Below are 15,147 nucleotides of genomic sequence, written 5' to 3'. Positions count from 1 at the left end.
GTCGTTAAGAGGTTTTTTCTTTTGCTGATTAACAACTTTGGAATGATTATTTTCATTTATTATTCTTTGGTAGAAATAATTTATTAGATACTGTTTTCGAGTTTTACTTTGAAAGTTTTACCATATACATTTTAAAAACCTTAAGTAACTTTCTAATAATTGGGGGAGTTGAACAAAGGAACAGGCTGCTTGGTAAAGTAATAAGCTGTCTATTCTGTCTGTATATGCATGGCTGGGACGTTGTACTGGACACCAGGAATTGACACATTGTAATTGACTGTACTTCAATTAGAAAAAAAAATTTTTTTTTAAAATAATTTAAAAAACCAGGGGCTTAGAAAAGGGAAAAAAAATAAGCTGCCTCTTCATAGAAGCGTTTAGGTGTGTATATATATACTCACCTCACCATCCCTTCAAATAAGCATGTGCATGCAAATAAGGATATTGTTGAATGGAATTTTATGGTTTCTTGGAATCGGACAAATCAGTGATTCTAATTTTAGATATAACAAATTCTGAATTAGAAAATGCTATGAATTGTAAGGTTGCTATTTGTGGCTTAATGCCGAATATTTTAAAGAAGCTTAGTATTTGTTTAGATAATTGAAATCTCTGTGAAATACAGCATTTAGAAGAAGTAGTCAAATTCATTTGTGTACTATATTTTATGTAGACATATAGAATATATATTATAGTTTAATATCTAACATACTAAAGAAGGAAACCACCTTGTGACCCATGGAAAAAAATCAGGTACCTCATTTTAACTATCAAATGGATATGAACTACTGATTTTATTTTTTCCCAGAACACTGACAAATTTCCTGCCCATTGTGAAATTTGAATTGGATACTGTAATTTTTTAACTGAATAATTATTGTTATTAATGCTAAGAAGTAATTTAAGGAAATAGACACTTTGAGGAATTTAGTGTTTCCCTTAGACTTGGAAAAATGGTAATTAAAATAACAAACATTTTTTTGAGCACTTAGTGTGTGCTGCTGTGCTAAATGCTTTACAATTTGGTTTTTGTTTGGTCCTAACAACTCCAAGAGGTAGGTATTACTGTTAATCTCATTTTACAGATCATGAAACTGAGGCTTAAGATGGTAAAATAGCCAGCTCTGAATGTTGGTGTGGGAGCACATTCTTGGGTTAATAAGCTGTAGGGCTGCTCTTTGTCTTGCTGAAAATGGCAAGACATGCCTTGCTTATCGTAGGTGTAGGTGGTTAGTTGTAGGGCTGCTTCTGCTTCTTGGAAAACCATTACTTTTGCTGAAAACAGTCCTTGTGCCTGTCTGGTTTTCATTATTGATTGTATACTCCCTAAACACTGTAAACTTCTCCCTAAACATATAGACGAAGACTAATGTTTCTGTTTTTCACGAAACTGCTGCCCTGCATCCCTGCGCGTACACCGTGCCCCTTGCACATCCCTGTGACGTATTTTGCCTTCATCCTTTGTTTGGCTGTTCGCCATAAATACAAGAGTTTCTGAGGGGCTGGGGGAGTTGGTCCCTGGCTCCCTCTCATCTCTCTTGACATTCTATTTGTCTTGAGTAATTCGGTCTTCCGCGGTGGGTCTTTGCCGGACAAAGCCCACAAGTGGTGACCCCGATGTGATTGTCTTCAGCAGCAGAACCGACAGTCTTCAGGGAGCAGAAAGAATTTTTGGCCGAAAACTTTATCCTGGTAAGGGACAGCAGCAACCGCCTGGAGTAGCTGCCAACGTGTCTAGCCTTCAGTGAGAGCCTTCTTTTCTTGCTTTCTGTTTTAAGATGGGCCAGCAAATAACTAAAAAACAAAACCTCTTTACCTCAGGACATTACAACAACTCTTAAAAGCGGCCCAATGCTCCGTTCCTGAGGAACAGCTAGTTAAGCTACAATTTGTACGTGATTTTTGTCCATGGTTTCCCGATCAGGGAACCGTAGGTTTAGAATTATGGGAGCAAGTAGGAAAAAACTTGAAAAAAAAAAAAAAAAAAAGCACAAACAGGGAGAAAAGGTGGCCACATCTGTTCTAGTTACCTGGAGCTTAGTCCAAACTGCATTATGCCCTTTGTGTGTGGCACCCTCACAAAACAACTTGAGGGACCAAGCCAATGATGCCGTTCGCCTGCCTCCTCCACCCCCTCCGGCCCCGCCTTTTACGGAAGGCGAGCCTTCCTTTCCACTGCCACCGACGAACAGGCTCAAAAATATGTGGACCCAGAAAAACCCTCTATTATACAAGAGTGTTTTACAAAAGGTCTAGCCCCTCTGGAGAGCTACACGCTTTCCCTGTCATCACTACACCAGGGCAGCCCCCAGACATGATACTCCCCCTTTTCAAGTTTTTAAAAAACTTAAACGTAACAAAACAAAAAATGGGTTACAGAACTCCTTTACTAAAGACATCATTGAGGCATTAAAAACAGGATTGTATATACATGGCTCCCACAGGTGTTTCGGGGTCCCCACCATGTAATTTTTGTGGACTAATTGTAGGAAAATTTGATTCCACAACAAAGGGAATCGTACTCCCAGAAATTCTTGATTTTGATCATGACAGAAAAATTTATGTGTTGATAAAGGCATATCAGGATTATCTGTGATTCCATCTGGAACCCAAATAGCGCAATTAATACTAATCCTACCTGTAACTCAAGAAGTTATTCTAAGGCTAATATTGACCAAAATTCTTTAAAACAGCACGATGCTGCCCTCTACTGGACACAAATTATAAATTCACAAAAGCCTTTATTGGCTGTTTCCATAAAAGGCAAATTATGTCATGGCCTTACAGACACAGGAGCAGACGTTTCTGTAATAGCCCTACATGAGCGACCTGAACAGTGGGAGAAGATGGCTAGTCGTATGGCTGTAACAGGAGTGGGAGGCACTCACTTGCCTATGCAAAGTGAAGAATCTCTAAAGTGTATTGGTCCAGAGGGACAGGTTGAACATATTCAGCCATTCATTCCCCCTATTCCAGTCTCTCTATGGGCTGAGACCTCTTACAACAATGGAAAGTCACAATTCAGTCTTTTGGGTAGGGGCCATTGTTAACATACCTCCTCTTCCGTTAGTTTGGAAATCTTCCACTCCTATTTGGATCAAACAGTGGCCCCTTGAAGGGGAGGAACTTATTCAAGCTAAGCTTTTCGTCCCACAACAGTTAGAGGCTGGACACATTGAGCCATCTACTAGTCCTTGGAATACTCCAATCTTTACTATCCCAAAAAAGTTAGGCAAATGGCGGTTGCTACATGACCTCAGGGCTATAAATGCTATAATTCAGCCCATGGGAACCAAGTAGCCGGCACTCCCTAACCCTGCTATTATTCCTGCAGATTGGCCCACTGTGGTTGTTGATCTTAAAGATTGCTTTTTTACCATCCCCTTGGCAAAACACGACCAAGAGCGTTTTGCTTTTTCTTTACCTTCACCTAACAGTCAGTCTCCTTTGTCTTGCTATCAGTGGCGCGTTCTGCCTCAAGAAATGATTCATAGCCCCACTGTTTACCAATACTTTGTTCATCAGGCCCTGCTACTTACTGGCTCTGCCTTTCTTTCTTGCCTGATTTATCATTATATGAATGACATTTTACTTACAGCTCCTACACAATCCCAGCTTTAACCACCTATCAGTTTATGATGGATTCCCTTTCCAAACACGGACTCCAAATAGCACCTAAAAAACTTCAGCTTCAAAAACCATAAAATTGTCTAGGCTATATCGTTTTTAATCAAACTAATCAATCTCAACCAGTAGTCTTAGATACTACTTACCTTCATACCTTAAATGATTTTCACAAGTTTGGGGGAGCCATAAATTGGATTCAACCCATTTTAGGCATTACTAAAGGACAACTCTCTAATTTATTCAACTTTCTTAAGGGAGATTCAGCCTTGGACTCCCCCCAGAAATTAACTCTAGAAGCTAAAGAGGAAATAACGCTTATTAAAAGACAGGCAATTACATAGGAGACAATTAGGCCACCTGATTTATTTGTTCTTATTCCCCACCTTTCGAACCCCAACAGGATTATTAGGACAACTTATTAACGAACTTCAATATGTAGAATGGATGTTTTTTTCCCATTCCTTTAAGAAGACACTCACCTCCTATACTCGACAGCTTACTGATTTGTTATATAAGGACCAATAACGTTGTCAACAATTGACTGGCTATAACCCAGACATCATTTATCCAGGAATATCCTTAAAAGGTTTCCAACAGTTAATTACTCAGTCTCTTGATTTCCAGTCTGCCATAGCTGACTTTACAGGACAGTGTTTATTCTCTGTCCTCTGATAAGTTGTTACAACAGCTAGCTCTTTTCAGTGTCATTTTACCTCACAAGGTTGTGACCACTCCTGTTCACAATGCGTCACTGTCTTTATTGACGGCTCTGGAAGAAACCAAGTCTGCTGTGGCTTGGTTTGATAAACAGCGGCATAGATTGGTTTCTGCAGGGCAACTCTTCACACAAAAAACAAAACTTAAAGCTGCCATGATGACATTGCAACATTTTTCTAAATAGCCTATTAATTTGATTGCTGGCTCACAATATGTGGTTTATGTCATACAAAATATAGAGCAAACATCATTTAAGGAATTAACAGACTCCTCTCTTCTCTCTCTTTCTTACTTTACAATCTCTAATAGATACATGTAAACATCCCCTTTTTGTCACACACGTAAGGTCTCATACCAACCTGCCTGGCCCCTTGACAGCCGGCAGTGCTGTGACAGATCACTTTGTTGGTTACAGCTTGGCTTTCAAAACAACATAACAATCACGTACATTCTTTCATCGAAACTGTAACTCTTTGGTTAAACAATTTCACTTAACAATTCCTCAAGCAAAACAAATTATTTCAACTTGTCCTGATTGCCAATTATTGGCTGGAGTACAAAAATCTTGGGGAGTCAATCCTCGGGGTTTAGAGCCCAGTCAAATATGACAAAACAGATGTGACTCATCCTTCTTTTGGTCGACAGAAATATATCCACGTTTCTTTGGATACCTTTTCTAAATATATCTCTGCTTGCATACACACTGACGAAAAACAGAACACGTTATTAGTCACCTTCTTCACGCCTTTGCACACATGGGCAAGCCCCAACAAAAACTGACAGTGGACCCAGCTATACCTCTGCTAAATTCACACTCTTTTGTCAAAACTGGGAAGTACAACATGTTATGGGGAATCCTTATAATCCCACTGGACAAGCCATTATAACATGTACCCATTCCACATTAAAATCCATGATTAAAAAACAAAATGGGGGAATACACCCAGTATGACCTTTGCAGATTTGTTACACAGAGCAGTATACACTTTGAATTTTTTAAACTGATTCTCAAGGCCTCACAGCAGCAGATCGCCATTTTGCTAAAACAGCTACACCCTCTGTAAGAGCAGAATTTCTAGTAAAAAATGTTACACAGAAAAATTATTCATGGGAAGGGCCTTTTGAATTAATCACCCGGGGGCAAGGATATGCTTGTGTTCTTTTACCACGGGACCAGTTTGGCTACCTGCCCGTCATATCAAACTTTACCGCAGACTGGAATGAACCTCAACCTCCAGGCAAACAGTCCTGTCCCTCAGATAGCCAGCCTCCCCCTACAACACCCCAGCCGGAGACCTGCCCAAACACCCTTAAGGCACCAGGCGTGACCTGGGGACAATTTAAGAAACTAGATCAACAGGCCAATAAAGTAATGTAACGTGTTGGATTCCCCCCCAATCCAGAAAACAGGTTTTTAGCATATCCGGCTGTGGTTTCTCGGCTTTTGCTTCTCTTCCTCCCTATCACACAAGCTCACCTATACTGGGCTCATATTATAGATCCCCCTCTTTTCAGACCCATCTCCTGGTGGGATGTCGGTCCTCCTCTCAGCAGTAATGACACCTGATGGGCTGGAGGAACCTTGCTCCCACCTCAGGGGCCTCTAATAGATCAATAAGACTGGCCCAATTAAACAAATCCATCTCCTTTGTCTCCCCTTTTCTGCCAGTCTGTTTTGCTAACATACCCACACTCGATTGTCTTACTATCAAGCCTCGTGCTTACTTACGTTACACTCCTAAGGACGGATTTCATAAGGCTAATGTGACTTTCATATTTACTGCAACCATTGATGCTGGAAGTCCCTCTGATAAAATTACCCTCCACTGTTGGAATGCTGTCATATGACAGAAACCTGGAGCCCAGAAAGTCAAACTGTTTCCTGGAACTCATGTTGCTCTTGTCAAGCTTCCATGAAATCTCTTTTTGCTAATTACTCCCTTTTTGATTGGGGTCCACAAGGTTATTTATCATCCAAACATCATCCACTGTATTTTAATGAAACCAGTCATTCTAGCATTTCCTGGACTGATGGAGGCCTTTCTGGCTCTATTCTAAAAATTTCCAGTGCTCATGTACGTAGCCCCTGGCACGTTAATCTACGGTGTGTGGCTCTGCCCTTTTTGCCTCGTAACATATCTCATGGGAAGTAGACACTCAAAAACGGTCTATATAAAGTCAGCCTCATATTTCTGATCGTATTCTTGCTTGTACTCCACATCCTTATGTTTTTCTTATGTCTTCCCCAAAAATCAATATTGCTCTTTAAAATGGATTTTACTTACTTCAAGTTCATACCCCTGCCGGGTATACCTCCTGTTTTAGCACAACTGATACTACACATTTAAGTATCTCACATGTGATTGTCCTGAAGAGACAGCCACATGTTTGATGGCCAGTCAGTTTCACACGTCCCTGGGAGGGGATCAGCGGCTTTATTAAACTAACACAAGCTGTCTCTCAGTGGAGATGGGAATGTTTCCTTGTAGCGTGTATCATCTCTGCAGTCACCGTTACTGCTGCTGCCTCTGTAGTGACTGTTTCTCTTACCCATCCTGTCCATACTGCCCATGTTGTCAGTCATGTTATGACTAATGTGACTCATGCTTTGATTACTCAAACCCAAATAGATAATGGCGTTATGCAACAGTTTCAAGCTATAGAAGCTGCCCTTAAATGGGTCGGTGATAGACAACAAGCCTTAGTAGGTAGACAGTTACTACAGTGTGATTGGCAACGTGATATAATGTGTAACTCCATTACTTTATAACAAATCAGTTTTCTTAGAATACCGTTAAAAAAATGTACAAGGAGCTTACTCCTCCAATCTTCAGTCTCGTATTGATGCCCTCTCTGTTTAGCCACACCAACAGTTGTTACATATACAAAAGGAAGCTCAAACACATGTTGAACAAGATTTATATGACCTTAAATAGCTAAATCCTGTTAATTGGTTCCATGGTCTCAACCTTCACATCTGGATTATTGGAGCATTTTGTTTGTTAATTCTGTGTGTTTTCTTCATAGTTTGCAAAGTGATTTACTTGGTCTGTTCTACCTCCAGGCAACAAAATCAACTGATGATCGCCCTTCTCCAATCAAGAATTCCTGATAAAGATTTAAATAAAAAAGGGGGATATGTGGGAGCACATTCTTGGGTTAATAAGCCGTAGGGCTGCTCTGCAGAAAACTGCTGCTCTTTGTCTTGCTGAAAATGGCAAGACATGCCTTGCTTGTCTTAGGTGTAGGTGGTTAGCTGTAGGGCTGCTTCTGCCTCTTGGAAAACCATTACCCTTTGCCCTTGCTGAAAACAGCAGGGCACGCTTCGCTTATCTAGTTTATAGGGTCTTTGTGCCTGTCTGGTTTCCATCATCGATTGTATACTCCCAGTTCCTGAAACATTATAACCTTTCCCCTAAATATACAGTTTAAGACTAACGTTTCTGTTTTTCACAGAACTGCTGACCTGCATCCCTGCGCATACACCGTGCCCCTTGCACGTTCCAGTGACGTATTTTACCTTCATCCTTTGTTTGACTATTTTCAATAAATACAAGAGTTTCGAAGGGGCTCGGGGAGTTGGTCCCCGACTCCTTCTCACCTCTCTTGACATTCTATTTGCCTTGAGTAATTTTGTTCTTCCGTGGTGGGTCTTTGCCGGACAAAGCCCACAGTTGGGCATTATATTTTGGGTTTTCATTCTAGCAAATTAGTTGATTCATATTGATCGTATCTTATGCTTGGATAGCTTGTCAGTTTCCTTCACATATACCTCATCTGATATTGAGAGACGTAGCGTGAATACTGAAGACCAGATTGTTTACTGATACGTGTTCTGTAACTCTCCAGTTTGTCTTGTTGACAGTCATTTTTATTTAGTTATTTCACAGCAGCTTCTAGTCAAAGACAGGTGTTCTTCTGCCTCTGTCCAATTTCCCAACTCCCACTAAAAATCCATTCAACTGCTAAAACTTTAAAGCATTAACCGTTAACATATTGCTTTGAAAATGAGTTCAAATTCTGTACTGAGTTTTATTTTGCTTTCTGACTCCCAAGGCTGTCCTCTCTATAGTGCTGCTGGAGAAGTTGCAAAGTGTTTTCCTCTTGATCTTTCTGGCTCAGTATTACCTCCCTGTTTGCTGTTGATTATGTGTAAAAATCTTGTATTTCTTCAAAACAGTATACTTCAAATACAGTAGACCAAAGATCTGTGCTATCTTAAATGGTTTTATTTCTAAAATTCCTAGACAATTAGGTATTAGAGCTACTGTAACACTCACTTTCTATAGTTTATTTTTTATTAAAACAGTAATATTGTATTTTTTGTTTTACTTATGATTGGTTTTCCGCATTGCTGCATGTTACTTTAAACACCTGGCTTTCTTCATTGAACGGTTTTATTTCCTTTAATTCGTGTGAAGACCTTACTATTAGTTATATTCATGTTATTTCATTAATGCATTTTTTTATTTGTTTATACATTTACTTTATTTGATTAAAGCTAAGAACTCCTGTGCTTTTTAAAAACCTTTCCAAAAACCAATTAGAGAAATTAGTGATTTTTATATATTTCTTTTTGTCTGTTTTAGGATGGCTACCATAGAGTAGTTAATATTGTGCCAAAGAAACCACCACTGCTAGACAGACCTGGTGAAGGAAGCTACAATAGATATTACAGTCATGTTGATTACCGAGAATATGACGAGGGCCGCAGTTTTTCTCATGATCGAAGAAGTGGTCAACCTCACAGAGGAGTATGTAAATTTCCCCCATGTACTAATTGTTATTTTTTTGTAAGTTTAAAAAAGTATGTAATTTTTGGAATTTATGTGACTGGCCATGAAGGTAGTTGAATAAACACTTCCTGCTTGATGCTCTGTTGAATTGCCTGCTGGAGCTGTCAAATGGGAACTGGTAGTCAAGAACCTTGGGGTGCTGGACAAAGTGGGTAAGCCCTCTGGATAGCTCTATTTAAATGACATTAACTTCAACTAGCCTGCTTTTTTATCCCCTAAACTGGCAAGGATTTGTAGAATCAGATGAAGGTAACTTTATATATTGCTTTTGTATTCTATTAAGTATTAAGCATGTAGTTACCATCTGTAACTGGATGTGCCCACTTAAAATTACTTTATTTTCATCGTGATGAAATGCTATGGGTGAGGTTGGGTTAAGGTTGTTGAGACTCAGTCTCATTTTTGTTGTAGTCGTTACTAAAGTCTACTTCCTAACTCAGATTAGAAAGCACTCAAAGCATTGCCTGACCTATAGTATGCACTTGTTTAAATATTGGCTATTATTACTGTTACTATTATGTTTTCCCTCTTTATCAGCTTTAGTAATCTAGAAGTATATATTTAATGTTGCAGTAATGTGTTAACTGAACTTGGTTAAACTATTGCTTGATGCACTTCCTTTGACCCAGCTTGCATGTTTACAGCATTCCTCTGCTAGACTGTTTTCCTACGTTTAATTCTTTTTTTCCCTTTCTCTACTAAACATTATTGTGATTAACAGTACACCAACAGACGTTGTTTATAATAAACTTTGACCTCCCACTGGCCACTGGAATTAGTTTCCATCCTTTACACTTGAAGAAATGGAGCTAAGGTGATTGACCCAGGATGAGCTATGTCTGGGAGTCCAGTTTTCTTACTGCCTCATCATAGTGACCCTTGACAGTTCTAAAGTGGAAATGAGACTACTCAGTGTTTCACTGTGTTTGTTTTTAAGTTTGGGATGTTATAGCTTCCTTATTTCTCGTAGAATTGATTTTTTTGTTGTTGTTGTTCAACTTTAAATGTCATGCTGTTCCTTTAGGAAGAGGGGTTCAGTATTGAAAAGTAAGCATACATTATCTTTATTCTAGAAATACTAGATTTTGCCATTGGAGCCATTCTTCCAGGTAGTCTCAAGGAGAAACAATTTGACCTTTGCATAAACAGTTATCACTCAGATGAAGAACCCTGTGGCCATTGAGTGTAGACAGGGAATTTTGGATTCATTGGACCAATTTGTATTTGAAGCCTTATGAGCATGATTTTCTTCTAAAACTTTGCAACATAATAGTACCTTGATAATAATTTTTACCATTATTGTTACAAACTGTGGTTGTTCATATTTTATACATTTTCTCTTTAAAATATTTTCAAATAAAACAAGCCCACTTGAGATCCTGAGGATTCTCATGACACTAATTCTTATGTAGAGTTCAGTTAATATAAAGCAAACTACTTATTTGATCCAATGTTATTACAGCTATTGCGTTTTTTTCTTTTCTTTTGTTTGTTTATATTTAATGTTGGTAAGGAAAATGATGAATACACTTTACGTCTGTAAGAATAGGGTACGTGACGCTAAAGAGGAAGATGAAGATAGTATTTATTTTGGCTGTATCAGTGCTTCTGATTGTAGGTAGTGCAGTGTTACAGTTGTCCCTCGATATCAGCCGGGGAGTGGTTCCAGGACCCAGCAGGATACCAAAATCAAGGATGCTCAAGTCCCTTATGTAAAATGGCATAGCATTTGCACATAACTTATGCACATCTTCTTTATGATTTAATTCAGCCCCAGATTATTTACAATACCTAATACAACATAGTGCCATGTAAATAGTTGCTGGCGTGCGGCAAATTCAAGTTTTGCTTTTTGGAACTTTCTGGAATCCCCCCACCGCAAATATTTTTGATCTGTGGTTGGTTGAATCCATCGATGCAGAACCTGTGGATATGGAGGGCCAACTGTACATTGTCCTATGTATAACTGTAAAGTAATTGAGTGTGGATTATTACGTGGTTCTTTTTTATGCACCTTTTCAAATTTGTCTGTTTTAGAGGACAAAATGTGCTTTCTTTGATTAATTTTAAACAGTGCCACATCTTGCTGTGATACAGCTTATCAGTAAGCACTGATTTCTTACTGTTTCCAATTGCAGTTTTTAATGGGAGGTAAGATGAGAAAAGAAAACTTAAACAAGGAACGTGGTAAAACAACAAGTTCCTCATTGGACTTGAATCTGAAAATTGACGTGCAAATTTGATACAGGAAGAATGAAATGAAAGGTTGAGAAATGTGTACTTGACTAAATTTAAGTTGAACCTTTGTTCTTGAACAGACTTTCTAGGTTGTGAGGGTTGGCATGTGTCTTTGGCGATGAGGCTGTTTGGACCTACCAAAGGAATACTTCAAGCATTTTAATAGTGATAAGTGGTACCACAGGTTCTGAGTCTACTAAATTAGTTGTTGAAACAGATGACTTGCAATATCTTTTATTCTTTTTTGTGCCTTTGAAGCTTAGAGAAATTTAGAAAGCTGTTCTTGCCCTCATATTATTTTGGTTTTAGAGACTAGTTTCTAATGGTGCTGTTAGATATATATACATATATCCTATTTGACCAAAATTATGTAAATGAATATCTGAGTAAAGTTTTTATGTTACAGGATGAATCTGGCTATAGGTGGACAAGAGATGATCATTCTGCAAGCCGACAGCCTGAATACAGGTAAAATGATAAAAATAATAACATAACTCACTGAGATGTCTGCGGTAGAAATCTAATCTCAAGGCACACTTTTGTGACTATATAATATAACATTAGTGGCACTAGTAACTAGTGTTCTGTGTCTATTGGCATTTTGTAATTGATAATAAAAATATATATTAAGTATTTGAACTATTAGTTTTTTCAAATTAATTATTAATCTTAATGTGTAGTATGGATTATAAAATACATATTTACTTAATTAGAAAGTAGGCATTTTTTTCCAGAACTATTCTTCTGAAAATATTTGAGTCATTATAAATTGTCTCCTATTATAAAGTATCTCTCAGTTGCTTTATTTTGATCAGTTAAGTTCTGTTGGGAAGACACACCTTGGAAGCATCTCAATCATTATTAACTTTGGTTACTTATAGAGGCATTTGATAGAATAGCTAGAAAAAAAGATAGGTTTAACTAGTTTGATATTTGTGTATTTAAATGACTCCACTCTGGTAGTGTTGGAAATTGTAAAAGGAGCCTTTGAAAGATCTCTTGTGAACTGTCAGAGAAAAACCCCAAACTCACAGAGAATGGCAAGGAGCCAACTGCCACAACTCCACAGGTGCCAAAAATGGACAACAAGATTCAGTGGATAGGAGCAGAGCAGTATTACTCAGCACCACAGTCAGCACGGTAGCGTCAGTTCCCTGCTCCCAAGTCCACAGGGTGATGTGATGGGCAGGGGTGGTGGCTGTGCACACAGTGGGATGCACTGCAGCTGAGAAAGCGAGAGTTAAAAGCTGGGTACCTTTTGTTGCAAATAGGAAGCAAGCCAGTTATTTAATGGGGAACAAGCAGTCACACGGTAGTTATGCTGTGGTCATCTTGACCTGTTGAACTATCTGCGTGACCAATTACAAGAACTGTTCAGTATCAGTGGATGGTCTTTTAATTTGGCACATGTGGCAGGGATGTGGAGGGGCGTTCAGAACTCATGGCAGACTGCCTCTCTCAAAAGAAGCAACAGAGATGATAGATGCGGAAAATTTTTCAAAATGCTTTGATGAAATTTAACACCAAATAGTAGTTATAAAAATTTTCAGTCAGCTAGGAATGGAAGAGAATTTACTTTATCTGATAAGCAGACATTTGCTATCTGAATGGTAAAGTTAGAAGCATTTGTCTTAAAATCAGAACAAAGCAATAATGCTGTCACTGCTTCTGCTTCTACTCATCATGGTAGTGGGGGTCTCAGCCCCTCAGCAAGACAAGAAGAATAAAGGTGTAAGGGTTAGGATGAAAGAAACAGACCTATTTACAGATGATATAATTATCTATGCACAAAGTCCAAGAGAGTCTATAAACTATTAGAACAATTAGGAAATGATCAAAGTTCAGTGTGATAAAATCATCTACCAGCAACATAAATTAGAAAACGTAATTTAAAAACACTGTAGCCCCAAAACTATAAGGAGTAATAGGAATAAATTTAACAGAAGTGTGTGACCCCTATTTGGATGAAATTACAAGTCATTTCTAAAGAACATTTAAAAGTCCTGAATAAAAGGAGCAACATACGACATCACTGACTGGGAAGAGACAAGTATATCAGTTCTCTTCAGATTTAGGGGTGAATTCAGTGTGATTCCAGGGTTTTTTGTCTTAATTTGTTTTTTTCATGGAAATTGGCAAGCTGATTCTAAAATTAATAAGGGTAAAGAGCAAAATGGCAAAAACAGTTTTGAAAAAGATACGAAGACTCAAAATACCATATATCAAAACTTATAAAGCTGTGGTAATGTAAACAGTGAAACAGAATAGGGAGTCTAGAAGCAAACCTAGGTATGTCTAGGAGTTTGGGATACAGCCATCGTAACATTGTAAATCAGATGCGGAAAGAATGTATTTTTTTAATAAAGAGTGCTGGGACAAACTGCTGTCCATTTGAAGGGGAAAAAAAACCCCACCAAATTGGAAGCCTGGCATGTCAAAATAAGTAATTTGCTGTAATAAAGGCCTAAATGTGAAAAACAGAATAAAAAAAAAAAAACCCAAAAAACTTTGAATTAGATTAACTAATGGTTTATATTTCCCTCCAAAGAAATGGCTCTTGGATTATTTTACTTTTGTTGTTTTTCAGTTTTTAAAATAAGAGTTCTGTTTATATCTTTATTCTTTCGTCCTGCCTTTGTTAGCATTTTTCCTTCCTGTGTCTGTATATAATTTTACATAAATGAAATAAAATCACATGTGTGACTCCTCGGTCGCCACAGCCATGTCAACAGCTTCTACTACACTTTTCTCTGTATGCATAAACATTTGGTGTGTTTGATTTTTGTTAATGAGATCATGTTAAATACTTTTTTCTCTAAGTTGCTTTTCTCCTTCAGAGGCTTGCAAAAACCCCACCAAATTATTTGCTTTAATGTTAATTTGAATCTTTTTAATGGCCAGGTAGTGTTCTCTTATGTGGGTATACTAAATAATTAAGCTGTTCACCTATTGATGAATATTTATGCTGTTTCGAGTACAAAACAGTATTGCAGTAAATCTGAATTTGTAATACCTTTATGAAACACTGCTTTAGTTTCCATGGGATAGATTGCTAGAAGTGGAGTTTCTGGATCAAAGGGTATATACATTTTAAATTTGAATAGATGTTTTCAGTTTGCCTTCTAAAAACCTAAAACACTTATGCGTTCATTTAAAAAAGTCTTTTTAATTTGGATATTTAATTTGCTTTTCTTCTTATTTATTAACAGAAGTATTAAGTTTCCTTTAAGCATTGCTGTAACTGTATCCCGCTGATTCTGATACATAGCAGTTTTACACTGCTTGTGACATAGTATATATTCTAGTCATTCTGTGATCAGAGACTGTTGCCTGTACTCTTACTCCACTGTTTGAAATTCATTGATCATTAGTTGATCAACTTTCTTAACTATAGCATGGTCATTAAAACGAAATACATTCTTTTCAAATTTTTTTCCGGATATATACATGCACCCCAATGTTCACAGCAGCACTTACTTACAACAGATAAGACATGGAAGCATGCTGGGAGCCCATCAACAGGCGAGTGGGTTAAGAAGATGTGGCGTGTGTGTGTGTGTGTGTGTGTGTGTGTGTGTGTGTGTGTGTGTGTGTGTGTGTATATGCATAGGAATGTTACACAGCCATAAAAAAAGAATGAAATACTGCCATTTGCAGCAACGTGGATGGACCTAGAGAATATTGTGCTTAGTGCATTAAGACCAAGAGAGAAAGACAAATACTATATGGTATCATGTATATGTGGAGTCCAGAAAATAATACAAATGAA

General features: G+C 38.0%; 1 protein-coding gene across 7 annotated transcripts in view; it reads left to right on the top strand.

Annotated features, from left to right (window-relative positions):
- The window catches only part of PPHLN1 (periphilin 1), a 119,342-nt gene that overhangs the window by 20,822 nt on the left and 83,373 nt on the right, over positions 1–15,147 (top strand). For 4 of the 7 annotated variants that reach the window (XM_032493290.1, XM_032493286.1, XM_032493285.1 and 1 more), the window contains exons 3-4: positions 8,934–9,098; positions 11,785–11,846. In XM_032493290.1, coding sequence (XP_032349181.1) covers positions 8,934–9,098; positions 11,785–11,846 — 227 coding nt within the window. The remainder of the gene's footprint in view (positions 1–8,933; positions 9,099–11,784; positions 11,847–15,147) is intronic. The other 3 variants (XM_032493289.1, XM_032493288.1, XM_032493287.1) reach the window with 1 other exon arrangement.

This window comes from Camelus ferus, chromosome 12 (genome assembly GCF_009834535.1).
Source record: "Camelus ferus isolate YT-003-E chromosome 12, BCGSAC_Cfer_1.0, whole genome shotgun sequence".
Classification (NCBI taxonomy): Eukaryota; Metazoa; Chordata; class Mammalia; order Artiodactyla; family Camelidae; genus Camelus; species Camelus ferus.
This window is presented reverse-complemented; position numbering and strand designations above follow the sequence as displayed.